Genomic DNA, 19,689 nt, shown 5'->3' with positions numbered 1-19,689 from the left:
CAGCTTCCTGACCAGCAGACCACAGGTGGTACGAGTGGGTCACCTCACCTCATCCTCCCTCACCCTCAACACTGGATCCCCCCAAGGCTGTGTGCTCAGCCCTCTGCTGTACTCACTGTACACCCATGACTGCGAGGCCACGTCAGAGTCCAACGTCATCATCAAGTTTGCTGACGACACTGCTGTTGTGGGACTAATCTCTCACAATGAGGAGACAGCCTACAGGAGAGAGGTCTCCCGCCTGGAGAACTGGTGCCAGGAGAACCACCTCCTGCTCAACGTCAGCAAAACAAAGGAACTGATCGTGGACTTCAGCAGGAAGCAGCAGAGGGACTACCATCCACTTGTCATCAGTGGTGCTGAGGTGGAAAGAGTGGACACCTTCAAATACCTGGGAGTGACCATCTCACAGGACCTGTCCTGGACTCATCACATAAACATCACTGTGAAGAAGGCCAGACAGCGTCTCTACCTCCTCAGGCGGCTGAGAGACTTCAAGCTCCCACTCAAGGTGCTCAGGAACTTTTACACCTGCACCATCGAGAGCATCATGCGTGGGAGCATCACCACCTGGATGGGAAACTGCACCAAGCAGGACTTCATGGCCCTAAAAAGGGTGGTTCGTTCAGCTGAACGGACCATCAGAACCACCCTCCCCAACCTGCAGGACATTTACACCAAGCAGTGCAGGCTGAGGGCCATGAAGATCCTAAAACAGCCCAGCCACCCTGGACACTCTCTCTTCTCCCTGCTCCCATCAGGCCGGCGTTACCGCTGCCTGAGGGCTAAGACTGAAAGGTTGAAGAAGAGTTTTTACCCACAAGCCATCCGTCTGCTCAACTCTGAGCCCTAACTGGACCATTATTGCACAGTGTAAATATTATAATTTAAAAAGTGTGTATAGTGTATAGTATATAGAGTATAGTGTATAGTGTGAATTACTTTTTTTAATTTTTATTCTTCTTATTTATATGTGTGTGTTTATTAGGTTGCAGGTACAAAATACATTTCACTGTGCATTGTACTGTGTATAACTGTGCATGTGACAAATAAACACTATCTTATCTTATCTTATCTTTTAAAAGCCTCCCTCTTCTCTATCCACAGCTGCTTCAGTTTGGGAGTAAACCAGGGTTTGTCACTGTTATAACTCACCCTGGTGCGTGATGGCACAATGCTGTCCTCGCAGAAGTGGATATACGAGGTTACAGTGTCCGTGTAGTCATCCAGACTGACACAGGCAGCCCTCATTGAGTCCCAGTCTGTAGTTTCGAAGCATGTGCGGAGCTCCTCCACAGCCTCACGGGTCCACTGCTTTGTTGTCCTCACCACAGGTTTTGAGAGCTTCAGCCTCTGTCTGTACGCGGGGATCAGGTGGATCATGTCGTGGTCAGAGAGGCCGAGTGCAGCGCGGGGCACTGCGTGATAAGCCCCGCTTATCGTGCTGTAGCAGTGGTCTAGTGTCTTCTCCTCTCTGGTCGGACATGTGATATATTGTTTATATTTGGGAAGTTCCCGTCTCAGGCTGGCTTTATTAAAGTCCCCAAGTACGATGATAAGAGAGTCCGGGTATGTCCGCTCCATGCACAGAATCTGCTCTGTGAGCGCGCACTGGGCCTCATGCACGTCCGCGTCCGGCGGGATGTAAACAGCAGCCAGTATGAATGAAGCGAACTCCCGTGGAGAGTAGAACGGTTTACAGTGAATGAAAAGATATTCCAGTGAGGGAGAGCAGTGCTTAGCAATCTCTGTCACATCCGTACACCAGCCACTGTTTATGTAGAAGCAGACTCCTCCACCTGTAGCCTTGCCGGAAAGCGCAGCTTGCCGGTCTGCGCGGAAGAGATGAAATCCCTCCAACTGGAGCGCGCAGTCCGGTATCTCCTCACACAGCCATGACTCCGTGAAGCATAACACACAGGATATGGAAAAGTCTCTATTCATGCTCCTCATCAGTGTCAGTTCGTCCATTTTGTTCCTAAGTGAACGCACGTTGGAGAGGAAAATCCCAGGTAAGGCTGTGCGTAATCCACGTCTCCTTAGCCTCACAAGGACGCCAGCGCGCTTCCCTCTCTTTCGGCGTCTCACTTTCTGGGCCAGAGTGTGTAATAAATCCGCCGCAGATGCGACAAAACAGGAAATAAATCCGAAGGTGTTGTGGACCTAATGTTGAAAAGCTCTTCTCTGGTGTAAGAATACCCAGAAGAGTGTCCAGACACAGAAATAACGCACAAAAACAAACAAAACAGAGCGCACCGAAGTACCAGGGCATCCATTCGCGGCGCCATCTTGGACAAATATATGAGTCTTTCCATTCTGAATATTTCTTCCACAGTGCACATCCACTGCTCCACAGTTGGAGGTTCTGCTTTGTGCTATTATCATGTTATTGTCTCTTTACTTGCTGCTAGCATTACTTTGACAAGATAGTTGTTTTCTCTGTTTGTAGTGTCCTTTGTTACTTTTCCTAGAAGTAGTGTCTTGCCTGATTTGGGTAGCTTGTATCCTGTTATTTTGATGAGCTACAATCACATTTCTCCCATATTGGCTTCTCTTCATTGGATCCCTGTTAAATCTAGAATAGAATTTAAAATCCTTCTCCTCACATACAAGGTCTTGAATAATCAGGCCCCATCTTATCTCAAAGACCTCGTAGTCCCATATCACCCCAACAGAGCATTTCGGTCTCAGACTGCTGGCTTACTTGTGGTTCCTAGGATACTTAAGAGTAGAATGGGAGGCAGAGCCTTCAGCTTTCAGGCCCCTCTTCTGTGGAACCAGCTTCCAGCTTGGATTGGGGAAACAGACACCCTCTCTATTTTTAAGATTAGGCTTAAAACTTTCCTTTTTGATTAAGCTTATAGTTAGGGCTAGATCAGGTGACCCTGAACCATCCCTTAGTTATGCTGCTACAGGCCTAGGCTGCTGGGGGGGTTCCCACAATAGACTGTTTCTTTTCATTTACCTTATTTACTTTGTTTATACTCCACTCTGCATTTAATCATTAATTGTTATTAATCTCTGGCTCTCTTCCACAGCATGTCTTTTCTCTCCTCTCAGCCCAAACGGTAGCGGCAGATGACTGCCCCTCCCTGAGCCTGGTTCTGCTGGAGGTTTCTTCCTGTTAAAAGGGAGTTTTTCCTTCCCACTGTCGCCAAGTGCTGCTCATAGGGGGTCGTTTTTGACTGTTGGGTTTTCTCTGTATTATTGTAGGGTCTTTACCCGCAATACAAAGCGCCTTGAGGTGACTGTTTGTTGTGATTTGGCGCTATATAAATAAAATTGAATTGAATTGAATATTTTGTCCCAGTATCCTTCCAGTTTTTTTTACAGGACCAAAATATATGTGAATGGTCTACATCCACGTGTCCACAAAACCTCCAGCATTGTTGATGGATAGATATAAATTTCCCTTTAATCTTTGGCATTATGAAGAACCTGATTGTATTCTTCCAGCAAAATTTTCTCCAAGTCCTGTAGCTAGTGGTTATACACTGCATTTTGCATATATTGTACCATTCCTCTTCAGCTGTTTTTCTCTTATCTCCCCTTTCCACTTTTTTTTTTAACATACAGTATCAGTCAAAAGTTTAGACACACTCATCAAACCTTTGTACAGGACTGGAAATACTCTACATTTTCCCCCCTTACAGACATTTAAAAATACCTTAATCAGTTCATTCAACACATCTGTTTTTACCTCCTTCTTGTAATAATCTTTTAGTTGTAGGTACTGATGTTTTACCTGTTCTTCAAGTCTGAATTTATTCCTTAGCTTTTCAAAACTCTGTATCTGTCCTTTTTCAAGCATATCGTAGTAATGCTCTTGTTCATCCAGTGTTTGAATCATTATCATTAGTTCCAGGTATAAGCCTTGGGTCAAGTGCAAACCAACTCAGAATTCTTATTTCTTTTTACAGCTTATATTTTTAAACAATGATGTTCCATATTTCAATTGTATTTTTGGTAATCAAGTCATTTGTTTATCTTTCCCATATAGTTCTTTGCGTGTTATTAGATTTTGGACCTTATATTTTTTCATCCTCATTTCTATAGTTTTCCATTTAGCTGTGTACCTCTCATTGCACCAACATATCAAAGGTCTGATTTGTGCAGCAAATAAATATTCTCTGCCCCAAGTGGAGAAGTTCAAGTATCTCGGGGTCTTGTTCACGAGTGATGGGAGAAGGGAGCGGGAGATCGACAGATGGGTCGGGGCTGCTTCTGCAGTGATGCGGACGCTGCACCAGTCTGTCGTGGTGAAGAGGGCGCTTAGTGTAAAAGCGAAGCTCTCGATTTACTGGTCAATCTATGTTTCTACCCTCACCTACCTCATCTTGTGGTCACGAGCTTTGGGTATTGACCGAAAGAATAAGATCGCGAATACAAGCGGCAGAAATGAGTTTCCTTCGAAGGGTGGCTGGCCTCTCCCTTAGAGATAAGGTGAGGAGTGCGGCCATCCGGGAGGGGCTCAGAGTAGAGCTGCTGCTCCTCCACATCGAAAGGAGCCAGTTGAGGTGGCTCGGGCATCTGATTAGGATGCCTCCTGGCCGCCTCTTGGGTGAGGTGTTCCGGGCATGTCCCATCGGGAGGAGGCCCCGTGGTAGACCCAGGACACGCTGGAGAGATTATATCTCTCAGCTGGCCTGGGAATGCCTTGGGGTCCCTCCGGATGAGCTGGAGGAGGTGGCTGGGGAGAGGGAAGCCTGGGCTTCTCTGCTTAGGCTCCTACCCCCGCAACCCGGCCCCGGATAAGCGAAAGAGAATGGATGGATGGAAATAAATATTCTCTAAGGTTTGGCAAAGCTAAACCTCCTCTATTTTTGGTAAGCTGCAGAGGCTCATATGTAATTCCTAGTTTCTTTCCACCCCATTTGAAACATGAAATCCATTTGTCCCATTCTACAAATTGTAGAATTGGACAGTAGAATGGGACAGTAGAATGAAGTAGGCTGTGTATAATCTTTGTAATATTCCTCAAATACCTTCTTTATTTCATCTGGGTTATATAGCATTTTGTTGGATACAGGATCTCTTATTTTATGTTATACTGTTTAGCACTAGTTGTTTATTTCAGTGTCTATCCAGTAGTTTAGTTGCTTTTGATCCTCCCTCATAATAAGTCAGTCTGGAAAATCTGGCTTTCCTCTTCCAGCAAGGTGACAACTATTTTTCCCCTAATTTCTTTAAGCGGTTGGCTTTGTGTCCCAACCTGCAGCCATTTACTGCATGTCTCCTCCCATCTCTCTCTCCCTGCTTTCCTGTCTCTCTTCACTGCACACTATCAAATAAAGATGCAAAAGGCCAAAATAATAATAATAATAAAAAGAATGAAAGGATGCAACAACATTTGAAGATATGAAAATTAGCATCCTACAGAGGGCTGAATTCAAAAACACCACAAAAATCAAAGTGAAAGGCTAGTCCATTTTGCCAAAATTTCATTGCGCCATCTCAAAGTGGTACTCAGTAGTTTATATGGCCCCCACATCCTTTTGTGCATTAATGACAACTTTGGGGCTTCTAATGAGATGATGGCAGGTGTCGGACAGTCTGAGGTGCAACCTGGCAGTGCTGGATGAACCAAAACATAATGTCCCAGAGGGGTTCTGTTGGTTTTAGATCAAGCAAACATTGGGGATGAGATGTATGATAAGTCATTACAGCATGGTACTTGAAAAAGTGAATGGAATCTCATCAAATATATAGCAAATATGATTTTACAACAGTGCCAACTAATGAAGCATCCAGTTACATTTTTTTTTACTGTAGTCAGTTTTGCTACAACCCTTCTTCACTTCACAGGGGTCAAAGATTAGCATACAGAGTATATTAGTATTAGTATAATGGTGACATTGAACTTCACTTAAAGATGACGAATCAACAATCAGGCATGGTGGCTGATTTGCTCATATTGAACTAGTCAGTTCCACAGCTTCATTTTGGATGAGTCTAATAACAATTAATGTTGCGCTGTCTGCCCTCTACAACAATAAATTCTAACTCTACGACAGTGGAACTGTCTATATGCACCTGTGCACACAACAGGAGAGATGAGGGAGACAGACAGAGAGAGACACTGGAGAGTTTATTTCCCATTTCCAGCATGAAGAGAAAATAACATTTATATGTGCTGAATCACTTATAACCTCTTTCACATACAGGAAGTGTTTTAGTCTACCTGATTACTGGATGGATATCAGCTGAACACGTAAAACAATATTGAGTTTTAACATTTGTCTGGTTCTCTAGTCACTTTTTAACCTTTTTTTTCAGACATTAAAAGCAGTAAAAATGTTTAACAGAGTCATAGGCTAAGAAAGTCCACCCATTCTCTTCCGCTGATCCTGTTCAAGGTCACAGGAGTCTATTCCAGCTGTCATAGGGGAAGAGGCAGGGTACACAGGGCTAATACAGAGAGACGGGCAACCATTCACACTCAGATAGTGGCCCTGATAGTGGCCTTCAGCTCTTCTGAATTGTTGGGTCTGGCGTATCACATCTTCCTCTTCACAATAGCCCATAGATATTCTATGGGGTTAAGGTCAGGTGAGTTTGCTGGACAATTAAGAACAGGGATACTGTGGTCCTTAAAGCAGGTACTGGTAGCTTTGGCACTGTGTGCAGGTGCCAAGTCCTGTTGGAAAATGAAATCTGCATCTCCGTAAAGTTGGTCAGCAGCAGGAAGCATGAAGTGCTCTAAAACTTCCTGGTAGATGGCTGCGTTGACCTTGGACCTCAGTAAACACAGTGGACCAACACCAGCAGATGACATGGCACCCCAAACCATCACTGATTGTGGAAACTTTACACTGGACCTCAGCCAACGTGGATTCTGTGCCTCTCCTCTCTTCCTCCAGACTCTGGGACCTTGATTTCCAAAGGAAATGCAAAATTGACTTTGATCAGAGAACATAACTTTGGAGCACTCAGCAGCAGTCCAGTCCTTTTTGTCTTTAGCCCAGGCGAGACGCTTCTGACGCCGTCTCTGTTCAAGAGTGGCTCGACACGCGGACTGCGACAGCTAAAACCCATGTCTGCATACGTCTGTGCGTGGTGGTTCTTGAAGCACTGACTCCAGCTGCAGTCCACTCTTTGTGAATCTCCCCCACATTTTTGAATGGCTTTTGTTCCACAATCCTCTCCAGGGTGCAGTTATCCCTACCACATCTTTTCCTTCCCTTCGCCTCTCTATTAATGTGCTTGGGCACAGAGCTCTGTGAACAGCCAGCCTCTTTAGCAATGACCTTTGGTGTCTTGCCCTCCTTGTGCAAGGTGTCAAAGATCGTCTTTTGGACAACTATCAAGTCAGCAGTCTTCCCCATGATTGTGTAGCCTACAGAACCAGACTGAGAGAACATTTAAAGGCATTTGCAGGTGTTTGGAGTTAATTAGCTGATTAGAGTGTGGCACCAGGTGTCTTCAATACTGAACCTTTTCACAATATTCTAATTTTCTGAGATACTGAATTTGTGGTTTTCATTAGTTTTCAGTTACATCATCATAATTAAAAAAAATAAACATTTGAAATATATCAGTCTGTATCTAATGAATGAATATAATATAGAAGTTTCCCTTTTTGAATGGAATTACTGAAATCAACTTTTTCATGATATTCTAATTTTATGACCAGCACCTGTAGAATCACCAATTAACCCAACCCCAGTAACTGCATGACTTTGGACTGTGGGAGGAAACCAGAGTATCCGCAGAAAACCCACACAGAAAGGACCAGGCGGATTCGAACCCAGACTTTCTAGCTGTGAGGCAACAGTGTTAACCACCATGTTGCCCCAACAGCTGTAGTTTTTCTTTCTTTAAATTTTTTGGCCACACCAGCTTTATTGGCAGTTTAGAGAGACAGGAATTGGGGAAAGATACGGGGGAAGACGTGGGCAAATTGGTGACAAGCTGGGACTTGAACTAACACCACCCGCACTGCAAAGTGGGATATGCCTGTGGTCGCCTGCTCCACCACTGAGCCACCTGGGCACCAAAACAGCTGTAGTTTTTAATCTATAAAAAAGGAAAGAAAGCCTTGTTAGGGCTTATAATACACTAGCAGAAAGATTGGCTTCAGGCAACACGCTGTTGGAATTTTGGATCTCACACATCTCTGTAACTTCTGCTTTGGCTAAATTCCCGATCCTCATCTCTGCTAAGTAAGAGAGCTAAGCAAATGGACACAAATATGGGAGCGTATTTGTTTGCATCTGGATCTCTCTTAAACCACGAGTGGCCTTCCATAGGGTTTTATATAGTAAATTGAATATTTCTGTTCTGTTTCCTATCTCTCACATCCAAGATTGCCAGTTTATTTTGTGACACTGTAGCTCCTGTTGCTGATTAAATGAAATTGTACAGATTTGTCTTGGTACGAAGCTTTTATCTGTTTTGGGGTTACTTGCATCTATGAGCCAAAACATTCAAACACTCAAGACAAGATAGGCACGATGAAAAGGAATGTAAAAAAAAAAGAGAAGAAATGTAAAAGTTATACAGCATTGGGAAGGGAAAACTAGCAGCATAAGGTGATTAAAAACAAGAAAAGTATTTTAAAAAATAAACAACTAAATGCCAAGAATAAACACCTAGAAGAAATAATGAAACATAATAGAAGACAACATAAAAATGGCTCTAACTGGAAGCACTCAGAAGCCCCGCTTATCAAAATATTTAAGATGAACTGAGTGAACAGTTGCTTCTTGTAGGAAATGTGTTGGAGAAAATGACCAAGACTTGAGAAGTAATAGGTTATGACCTCTGTGTAATCTTTTCTTCATTCACACCTTTGTCTTGTCTCCTTGTCCTCTCTCAGGAGTGTGAGCGGGTGTGTCTCTGAGGACTCTCTGCCCTTCACAGCGTCGCCGTATTCCCTGTTCTTCAGTTTGTTACTGGGTACCAGTGCCATGCTGGTGAAGGAAACGGGCATCACGGTGTTTGGAGTGTGCTTGATCTATGATGCCCTGGTGCTCTGCCGCAAGCCTCTCGTTTAGTAAGCACACAGGCTCTTCCTTTGTTTATGTTAATTTGTTCCTTGTCATCTTTTATATGGACAGTGGGTTGCTGATCATGCACATAGTTTTTCAGCAATGTGTGGTTTTTGTGGCACAGCTAAACTCATTTACACCTGGGAGTTGCACACTTATGCAACCATAAATAATTTTCTTTAGCAGACAAAGGGGGCTTTTTTCTGACAATGTGTGCATAAAGGATTGAACGTTAAAAGCTACTGTATGTTTAAGAGAAATGCATCTGTTGGGTTTTAGTGTCTCCAAATAAAAACCACTTCTATAGTATAACAATAATTCCAATCATGACAATTTTCATAACATTTTAGGATATTCAGTGGTCTAGTATACATTTTGGGTAAAGGTCAGTATTTGATTTAGACATATTACACTCTTGATACCTTGTTTTATAATTGGTGTTTTATCCATCTTCACTCTATATTCATTTTTTCTGAAAGGCCTGCCTTGGACCTGTCTGAAGTGCAGTATAAAATAAAATGTCTCGGTCCTTCAGAGAGAAAGAGCTTTTTTCTAAACTTGCAGTTGTGTAACTGTTACGCCCAAGTCTAGGGGTAAGGGGCGCAACACAAGATTTGGAAGGGTGTCCCCGCCCCAGCCCCCAAAACCACAAACACAAACTCAAAGTGCAAGGCCAGGCTAGTTTTATTTCCACTTTTTTTTGTAGATTGGATAATGGGTGTCAAACAGGAACAAAAAAACCTCAAGAAAAACTAGAAGCATAGCCTCTGGGGTGAACCAAGCGCCAAAATAAAACAGCTGTTCCCAAGGATGAAACAAAAACAAACAAAAGACAATCACCTAACCCTAGCTGAGTGAAGCTGACACCCCACGTGAAAAAATCCAGCAAATAGATTGAGCAGTTAGTGCTTCGTTTGTGCTAGTTTGTGCCGTTAAAACTAGCATTTGTGCTGCTTTCGTTTCGGAGATATTATGAATTATAATTTTGGCCGATGCCATCATCATCCCCCCATCATGCTCCAAAACAAACTAGAGTGGTCTACTTTTTTAGTGCTTCGTTTGTGCCGCTTTCATTTTGGAGATATGAATTATTATTTTGGCAGATAATGTCACCCCCCACCACCACCACCACTACGTTTTTTCAAAATGTGTGTAAAAATATAGTAAATAATAAAGTTATATACAACTATTCTCATTAAAAAGCAGGAAAGACCTCAGGTATTTTTCTGTACAACTATTTGCGGAGCAAAGAGAAACAACACTTACCGAATGTCCTTTCCTGCATTGACAACATCCGACAGATTCACACTGAATGAATTGGTGACAAGAAAGTTCTGAAACACAACCAACGCATAACCAAAACAGTAATTACCTGCACCTGCAGCAGGTGATTCATTGTCTTCTAATTAGGTGAAGACATGACAGTAAAACATAACACTGACCGGTAAGCAGCACAAAAATATAAAAGTACCGTATTTTTTGGACCATAAGGTCATATTTCATATTACGCACAAAGATACGGGCCAGCGTAGATGAAAATAGGCCAGGAATGTAGAATAAAATTCATCATCATTTTCTGCGGTTTACTGCGTACGGTTTCTATTTTTGGAACAATGCTTCCACTTCTTGTTGAATCTATCTCAGGCAGCTTTGGCTGCTTTCCACACCTGCTGCGCCACACTTGCAGCTTTTTCCTGTCTAATATCGTCAGTAAAGTCATTTTGTGAATTGATGATGGCCTATTTTAGAGAATTCAATGAGGCCTTTGAACTGATCTGTCAGACCGGAGGAAATATCGCTGCAGATCACACAATGGTGCAATGGTGTGGATTCCTCGGCCATCGGTGGTCAGACGGCAGTGCTCAACTATTTGAAAAGCATACGCTGGGTGTTACCCCCCCCCCGTTGTATGCACTGGAAAATGTCGATATTTATTAAACGTCCCTCACCATAGTTGCACCAAATGTTCTGACAGATTTTTGAGCGCAGTGTACCACATAAAATTGTTTCAAGGTCAGTAAGCACAACAAGAATTCATACATAAGGCGCACCGGATTATAAGGCACACTGCTGATTTTTAAGGAAATTTAAGGATTTTAAGTGCGCCTTATAGCTCGAAAAATACGGTAAAGCTAGATTTAGTTGATATATTTGGAAAAATCTCAAAGATGAAAATTTATCAGACAGTATTTTGTTATCCTAAAATTAACACATAACCCCTGAGCGACATTCTGGTCCACACTCCATACCAGTCGGTGATGGTAATGCACCAATTTCCTTGCCCACCATCAATAAACTGAAAGAAAAAAAAAAAAAGAAGAAGAAAGCAGCACAAATGATAGTTTTAACAGCACAAACCAGCACAAACGAAGCACTAAAAAAGGAGACCACTCTGGTTTGTTTTGGAGCATGATGGGGGGATGGTGACCTTTGGATGACCTAAAAAATAATTTTTAATAACTCAAAAACGAAAGCAGCACAAACGCTACTTTTAATGGTACAAACCATCACAAACGAAGCACTAACCGCTCAATCTATTTGCTGGAATTTTTCACATGGGTGGGGTGTCAGCTTCACTCAGCTCCTAACCCTCACTCCCTAGCACCAACAACAGGAGAAAACAGTACAAAGGAAATGGCAGCTCACCCCTTCTGCTTCCCAAACCCAAAGAAACTATTTACACACAGAAACACAGTCAGGGGCAGGGTGGCCATAGGGAGGTTCGGGAGGTTTCCCGAACGGCCGGTCATTTCCAGGCCGGATCGGCCAGTGATCAGAATTTTTTTTTTTTAAACCCAATTAAGTACAGCAGCGCTCGCGCGGCCACAGGTACAGGCAGTGATGGTCGGTCGCGAACAAAGGCTTGTATAAGAAAAAGGCAAAACAAAATATATATATATTTCTTGACAAAAACACGTGTAAGGAAAAGGAAAAAGAAAATATATCCATTTCTTGATGAAAATGCAATTTATAAGGAAAAGGAAAAACAAAACATATACAATATATATATATATATATTTCTGCTTTTATTTCTAATTATGTCAGTTTTGGTCCTCCACACTCAGCCACTCCCGAAGTTTGCCTGTCATAGTCTGTACAGGTCTGCTGCTCTCCCCTCCTCCAATGAATGATTTACTGTTGGGTGGGTGCCTCAGCTGTAGGAGTACATGAAAATTAAATGAGGACCACTAACACCAAAAGTAAGAAAAAAAAAGTCTCTCTAATTGGATAGTAGGTAACAGGGTGCAGACCACTGCCACTGGAGGGAGGAGTCTACAACATCTAAACCTAGTGAGTGGCAGACTGGCTTACAACCCACCAAATTACTAAATTTAAATTACTTTTAAAAAGTTAGATTTCACAGGCTAGTGGGAACCCGTGCTATCACCCTCTATCCTTTCTTTTCTCAACCACTGATCCAGCTCAGGATTATTTTTTCAATTAATCAATTAAATTATTAAATTAAGTCACCAAAGTCAGTCAGGGGCAAAATAAATAAATAAACGAATCTGATATACATCCCAAACTATTCAGACTATTCTTTGCTTTTTACTTTTCTACAAAACATAGACTTAGTATTCAAGCATGGATGGCGTCATCACTGACAATGCCTTACACCTCACATGATTAAATTTGGATCTCTCTATTAGATTGTAGCTCCATAACAACTGCTCAAATAACTGTCAGATGTATTACACAAATGACTACTAAGGGACAAGGCTTGCTTTTGGAATGACTTTGATTTGGTTTAAGAATAAGTAATAAAAATCATGCTTTAATTGATGAGCAAATAATTAAGTGACATCCTTTTAAGTCTGCTGGAGTCATTGCTTTTGAGTTAAGAAAAAGGTAAGCTGCAGTAGGGAAGTTTTGATTAAGTTATTTTCTTTAAGCTAACTCGCTAGTCAATTTTTAGAGGAAGTGAGGGTGAGTGCGTTGTATGTCAATAAGGGCACCTTCATAGATAGAAATTTCACCCACTTTATCAGTGTTTACTTTGGGTTAGGGTTAGGGTTAGTTAACCAACCATCCATCCATTCGCTTCCGCTTATCCTGTTCAGGGTCGCGGGGGGGCTGGAGCCTATCCCAGCTGTCATAGGGCGAGAGGCAGGGTACACCCTGAACAGGTCGCCAGCCTGTCACAGGGCCGGTTAGTTAACCTAAGAACTGTAATACATCAAATATACAAAGAGTATTGTGTATTTCTATCAATGAAAAAAGTGAAGAAGTGAAGAAAAAGGCTGAATCATTAAAAGTCAGAAACTGAAGTTATATGATATAGTTGAATTTAACAATGTTTCACTGAGATAGACATTCAGAATAAGATAAATGTGAGACTGGGTTAGCCGTGAGCCGTGCTTGCTTCAGGGCAAGCACTGCAGCCACCCCCTGCACATGCTTATGGCCCAATGAGGCCACATCTCCTCATAATCTGGGTCACAATCTGGTCCAGAGTTTTATCATACCCTGTGTGACCAGCAATTAGATTATAATGATTATATTTTTGGGACCAAAAATTGGGTGTTTTCAATCACAAATGACTGAATAAAGTCTGTCTTTAATCATTGCAGAATAGGGGTTGGTTTGTGCTGCATCAGGGTGCACCATTCTACCATCTGTTATCACTTCACTGAAAAGTGTAGTGTCATCATAAGACAGCACCAGTGGAAATCTTCAGTGGAGCAGATCATAGGAGCAGTGCCAGACAACCTGGCGTCACCTCTGAGTGCAGCACAAACACTAGGTGTCATGAGCACACCCCAAAACATTGCCCACCAATCTGTTAAACCTGGGCCAATCAAGCCTTTGAATTCGAGGGTATGAGGCAGGAGCTAACTGCAGTCATAAACTACATTTGTCCAAGAGCTGGAATTTTTCTTGACAGACAATGTGAGGGCCAGATGCGCTTGTAAAATAAAATAGAATTAATGTTGTATCCCAAGTAATATATTATCATTTGATTTATCCATTTTCCTTTCAAATCTATACTATTTTTAATGATGTGATGTACAAGTCTTACACTTACATGTTCTTCTTTCTTAGGTTGAGGTTGTTATGGAAACACTGCAACTGTCCCCCACCCCACAAATAATACGTACACAAAGCATAAAGCTTTTTGTAAAACGTTAGACACTTACTGATCAAAAAAAGCTCTGAGCCATTGTTCTCCTCATCCTGCCGTAATAAACGTAATAAAGACCCCCGTGAAAGCCTTATCGAGAGCTATAACAACCTTCCCTGCCCCCAACACTGCTCTTGTACATTTCCATATGCAAAGCACACACACACAATATAAGCAGCGTAACAACAGCGTACAGTGATATTTTCTGTGTAATGGTGCATGTAAAGCTCACCATTACATACATATTTACATCTAAACAGCATATAATATGAGGACGAGCTAAGAATAAAACATAACATGTACCATGAATCGTCTTCAGAGTACAGCTGTTCGTTCGTGAGATTCCATAAAACTGGTCGAATCAGCGACAAAGTCCTCTAATAAATAATAATCCACTCTCGTGAGTCATTTAGTCACTTCATTGAATAAAAATAAAAAGTATTGTAAACACCGTTTACGCACGACGGCGGACACACTCTTACTTCCTGCTCAGTTTCACGCACGGAGGACGCACTGACTACGCAGGGAGTTTATGGATTCATGTGAAAACCCACCCCATAGCGCCATATACCCACGTGTCAGGAATTTTATTGGCTATAGAGCTGTGGTTTTGGATTTCGGGTCAGAGTTGACCAATCAGAACGATTGGAGAAGTTTTGGGGGCATGTCCAGAAAAGTCGCATGACGCTGTCTGGTTATTATTGGCTCTGGAAAACCCATTTCATAACATGATTGACCAAATGAGGTGTCAATCGAATTCTGAGGGTCTACTCTTTCATATAAAAGCATCGTAAGGGCCGACTGCAGTGTTACTGTGATGCTATGAGGCTTCAAAGTCGGAGAGCGCTTTCTCCTGAAGTCTATGACCATCTCCTTCGTCTTGTTGGCATTGATTTGGAGCATTGGTCTCTCACCAGCCAACAAAATCACTGATGACCCCCCCCATATTCCTCGCTGTTCCCATCTGATACGCATCTGATGATGGCTGTATCATCTGAGAACTTCTGTAGGTGGCAGTGGACTGAGGTGTACATGAAGTCTGAAGTGTACAGATTGAACAGAAAGGGTTAGAGGACCATGCCCTGTGGTGCCCCTGTGCTGCAGACTACCACATCAGACACACAGTCATGGCACCTCACATACTGTGGTCTGTTGGTGAGGTAGTCGATGGTCCATGCCATCAGCTGCCTGTCCACTCCGGCTCCCTCCATCTTCCCTCTCAACAGTGCAGGTTGGATGGTGTTGAAAGCACTGGAGAAATCAAAGAACATGACCCTCACAGTGTTCCCTGCCTGCTCTAGGTGAGAGAGGGATCTGTGCAGCAGGTAGATGACGGCATCGTCCACCCCGATGCCGGGCTGGTAGGCGAACTGCAGGGGGTCCAGCGCTGAGCTCACCAGTGGGTGGAGGTGGTGCAGGATGAGCCTCTCCATTGTCTTCATCAGGTGAGAAGTCAGGGCCACAGGTCTGTAGTGGTTGGATTCCCTGGGGTGTGCAATCTTTGGCACTGGAACTATGCAGGACGTCTTCCACAGTTCAGGAACCCTCACCAGATTCAGGCTCAGGTTGAAGATTTTTAGGACCACCTGACAGAGCTGGTCTGCACAGTCCCTGAGCAGTCTGTAGCTGATTCCATCTGGACCCGCTGCCTTCCTGATCTTTGTCTTCCTGAGCTGACTTCTCACCTGATCAGCTGTGAGGTGGATGTGAGGCTGGGTTGGGGTGGGTGATGGGGCTGGCTCCGCTGTGGGTGAGGGTGAGGAGAGCGCAGGCAGCAATAGCACTGCACCAGGAGAGAGGGGGGACAGCATATGGAGGGGGGTAGATGGGAGCTGAGGGGTGGGGGAGATGGTCAACGACCCAGAGTCAAATCTATTGAAAAACAGGTTCAGGTCTTTAGCCCACCCCCGGTCAGCAGACACTGTGGCTTCTCCATTGTCCTCAAAGTGGCCAGAGATTTTGTCACGATGAGGGGCTGTGTGCGGAGGGAGAGGACCCAAGTGCAGGACTGACGCAGATGTAAACTAAAAACGACTTTATTTCAAAAATACAAAAAATACAAAACTCTAAATCTCCACCAGGGCAGGAACAAACTAGAAGCCTGGGAGAAACCAAAAACCAAAACACACAGCTAGGAAGGGAACACTGGGGAAAACAATGACGACGACGCAACAATGAACAAAGGAAGACTCAGGGCTTAAATACACACAAAGGAATTAGGGCAAGTGGAAACAACAGGGGATGACAGGTGAACCAAATGAGACTAATGACAAAGGGGAAGCAAAACTAAACACAAAGCACAAGGAACACAAGACTGTCAAAATAAACAGGAACTGACCTAACCAAAAACATGCTGACTTAACAGACTGACAAAGGGAGTGAGAACATGACCAACTAAACCAGACCTGGGACAAAGGAGAGACACTAAGAAACACAGAACTAAACCAAAGGGAACCTAAATACAAGAGGGTCATGACTTACACACACACGGGAGTATAGGGAAAACCAGAACATGAAAAACCAAAACAAAAAACAAAGAAACTAAGATTCAAATACTAAACTATAACCAAAACTAGAAATAGAACAGAACTTCACAAATAGAAACCAAAACACTGGGCCACCGGCCCAGGACCATGACAGATTTTTTTCACGTTTCTCCAGACTTCTCAGACTTTGTTATGTTGGAGCTGTTCCTCCATCTTCCTCCTGAAGCTCTCTTTGCCTCTCCGGATCTTGTATTTAACATCCTTTTGCACTCTCCTCAGTTCCTCTTTGTCTCCAGATATGAAGGCCCTCTTCTTCTCATTCAGCAGGGCCTTCAGCTCTGGGGTCACCTACGATTTATTGTTGGAGAAGCACCGTACCTTTTTGGTTGGCACAGTGTTCTCCACACAGAAGTTCATGCAATCTGTGATGCAGTGGGTGAGGGTGTCAATGTCCTCACCGTGAGGCCTGCAGAGTTCCTGCCAGTCTGTACATTCAAACTGTTCCTCAGGCCCCATTTACACAACACCATTTTAAAATGAAAATGGCATCATTTTGATGCATTTCGCCCTTTCGTTTACACGACAACGGAGTGAAAATGATGTATTTCAGAAACGGTGTCCAGAGTGGAGCATTTCAGAAATGCACCGGCTTGCGGCTTGGATTGGATTTTACATTATAGTTTAGTTTTTAGAGCGATTTTGCTCATGTTATTAGTTTTTATTTTTGGTTTAACAACTGTTAAAAAATTGCATTCAAGAGCCAACTGTTCACAAAATAGCAGAATATGTGGATAATGTGTGTAATATTAAAGACACACATGAACGAAAACTAAAACTAAACAACAAACTTCATGCAGTACACGTGAACCACATGGACACACACATGAAGCTGCTTTTGTTGCTCAGAGAGCTAGCTTTGCGGCCTCTGTACACAACCTACAAGTGGCTGACCTCATGTCGTATTTATGCTTGTGTAGCTGGATTGTGTGTATTTATTACCTTACGGTCGTGTGCTGGTGTTTTATATGCGGTGCCGGCTGGGACTTTTTTTGGTCCTCGCTCTTTGTGCTCAGTTTTTTGGCTGCAAACATATTTGTCCCTGTTTTTTCACTTTCTACATTCCCTCACGTCCATTCCGATAATTTCAGCAGTCTCCCTCCAGGAATTTGCTGACATTTGTGAGTCCTTATATTGATGCTTTGATCATTATTCCTGATTATTCTCTGACTGGTAAATTCAAACACTGTGGTGAAAAGTAGCCAGAAACGCACAAGGACTGAACAGTTTAATCACAGTGTTGTGGGCTGCGTGGACCCGACCAGTAGTTAGATTTCTAACGTCAGGTTACGTCATAGGATGAGGGCAGTTTCTGTAACTGTTGTGCATTTCTCAGGTGGACTCTGGTGTTATTGGTTTTCCACTTGAGAACTGTTCCACACATGTTTTCATCATCCACAACAAGACATTCACTTCTATCTATCTGGCTATCATATTCAAAGAAACCCCTTTATGGGATTCTGTCGCTTTCTCGGAAGACCGCTGCCATTACTTTGCGGACCAGCGTGGTGAGCACGCACACGCACGCACACAATTGCCCAACAGCGCTCCCAGCTTAAACTGCTAGAGCGGAAAAAAATGATTTCATATCAATCCACAAGGGTTTTAAATAAAATAATGAAAACAAAGGTCATTTTATCTAATAATTTTATCTAATAATTTCTGTTAGTTTTACTTAGTTTTGTAAACTCACAATACAGTTTTAGTTAGTTATCGTCAGGGGCGCAGCTGTATACTTTCTGAGGTGTATGCGGACACATTTTTAGCCCCCCCCCCCCCAACTCAACCTAACCCAACCCAACCCACCCTACGTGCATACACACACCAGGGTTCTAGCCAAAATGTTTTTGGTAATGCCAAGCTTACCAAAGCAAGCTAATGCTAACCACTAAAAGCTGCTCTCTCTTGTTAATTGAGTAAAGGGGCCTACACCTGTAACCAGAAAGCACATCTGACAGGGACTAGAAAGAGAGAGCAGATTTCTCCCATATTGGCTTCTCTTCATTGGCTCCCTGTTAAATCTAGAATAGAATTTAAAATTCTTCTCCTCACCTACAACGTCTTGAATAATCAGGCACCATCTTATCTTAAAGACCTTATAGTACCATATCACCCCAACAGAGCACTTCACTCTCAGACTGCTGGCTTACTTGTGGTTCCTAGGATACTTAAGAGTAGAATGGGAGGCAGAGCCTTCAGCTTTCAGGCGCCTCTTCTGTGGAACCAGCTTCCAGCTTGGATTTGGGAGACAGACACCCTCTCTATTTTTAAGATTAGGCTTAAAACTTTCCTTTATGATAAAGCTTATAGTTAGGGCTGGATCAGGTGACCCTGAACCATCCCTTAGTTATGCTGCTATAGGCCTAGTCTGCTGGGGGGTTCACATAATGCACTGTTTTTCATTCACCTTATTTACTTTGTTTATACTCCACTCTGCATTTAATCATTAATTGATATTAATCTCTGGCTCTCTTCCACAGCATGTCTTTCTCTCCCCTCAGCCCAACCGGTCGCGGCAGATGACTGCCCCTCCCTGAGCCTGGTTCTGCTGGAGGTTTCTTCCTGTTAAAAGGGAGTTTTTCCTTTCCACTGTCGCCAAGTGCTGCTCATAGGGGGTCGTTTTGACTGTTGGGTTTTCTCTGTATTATTGTAGGGTCTTTACCCACAATACAAAGCGCCTTGAGGCGACAGTTTGTTGTGATTTGGCGCTATATAAATAAAATTGAATTGAATTGAATTGAATCTAAAGCCTAATCAGTCTTTGTGAACATGTCATTTTTCTTGAAGGCCTTTCACAGCTCCACTGGTGCTGAAAACTAATGTTTGACTATGGCTTTCTGAATACAAGTGGGGCTGCAACTATCGATTATTTTATTAATCGAGTATTGTATTGATTATTTCATCAATTAATCAAGTAATTGGATAAGAAAGAAAGTGGAAGAAAATGGATGGATGGATGGATGGATAAGAAATAATTTTTCGTACTAACAATTCATCTGCACATTTTAACTTCCGTACTGCAGTTTTTCTATAT

At 43.0% G+C, this 19,689-nt stretch overlaps 1 protein-coding gene across 1 annotated transcript in view; it reads left to right on the top strand.

Annotated features, from left to right (window-relative positions):
* tmtc1 (transmembrane O-mannosyltransferase targeting cadherins 1) overlaps positions 1 to 19,689 on the top strand; it is a 174,278-nt gene that overhangs the window by 81,164 nt on the left and 73,425 nt on the right. Inside the window, exon 4 of the mRNA XM_030725270.1 lies at positions 8,819 to 8,995. Within this exon, the coding sequence (XP_030581130.1) occupies positions 8,819 to 8,995 (177 nt within the window). The remainder of the gene's footprint in view (positions 1 to 8,818; positions 8,996 to 19,689) is intronic.

This window comes from Archocentrus centrarchus, unplaced genomic scaffold (assembly GCF_007364275.1).
Source record: "Archocentrus centrarchus isolate MPI-CPG fArcCen1 unplaced genomic scaffold, fArcCen1 scaffold_52_ctg1, whole genome shotgun sequence".
NCBI lineage: Eukaryota > Metazoa > Chordata > Actinopteri > Cichliformes > Cichlidae > Archocentrus > Archocentrus centrarchus.
The sequence above is the reverse complement of the archived record's forward strand: the minus strand, read 5'-3'. Positions and strand labels throughout refer to the sequence as shown.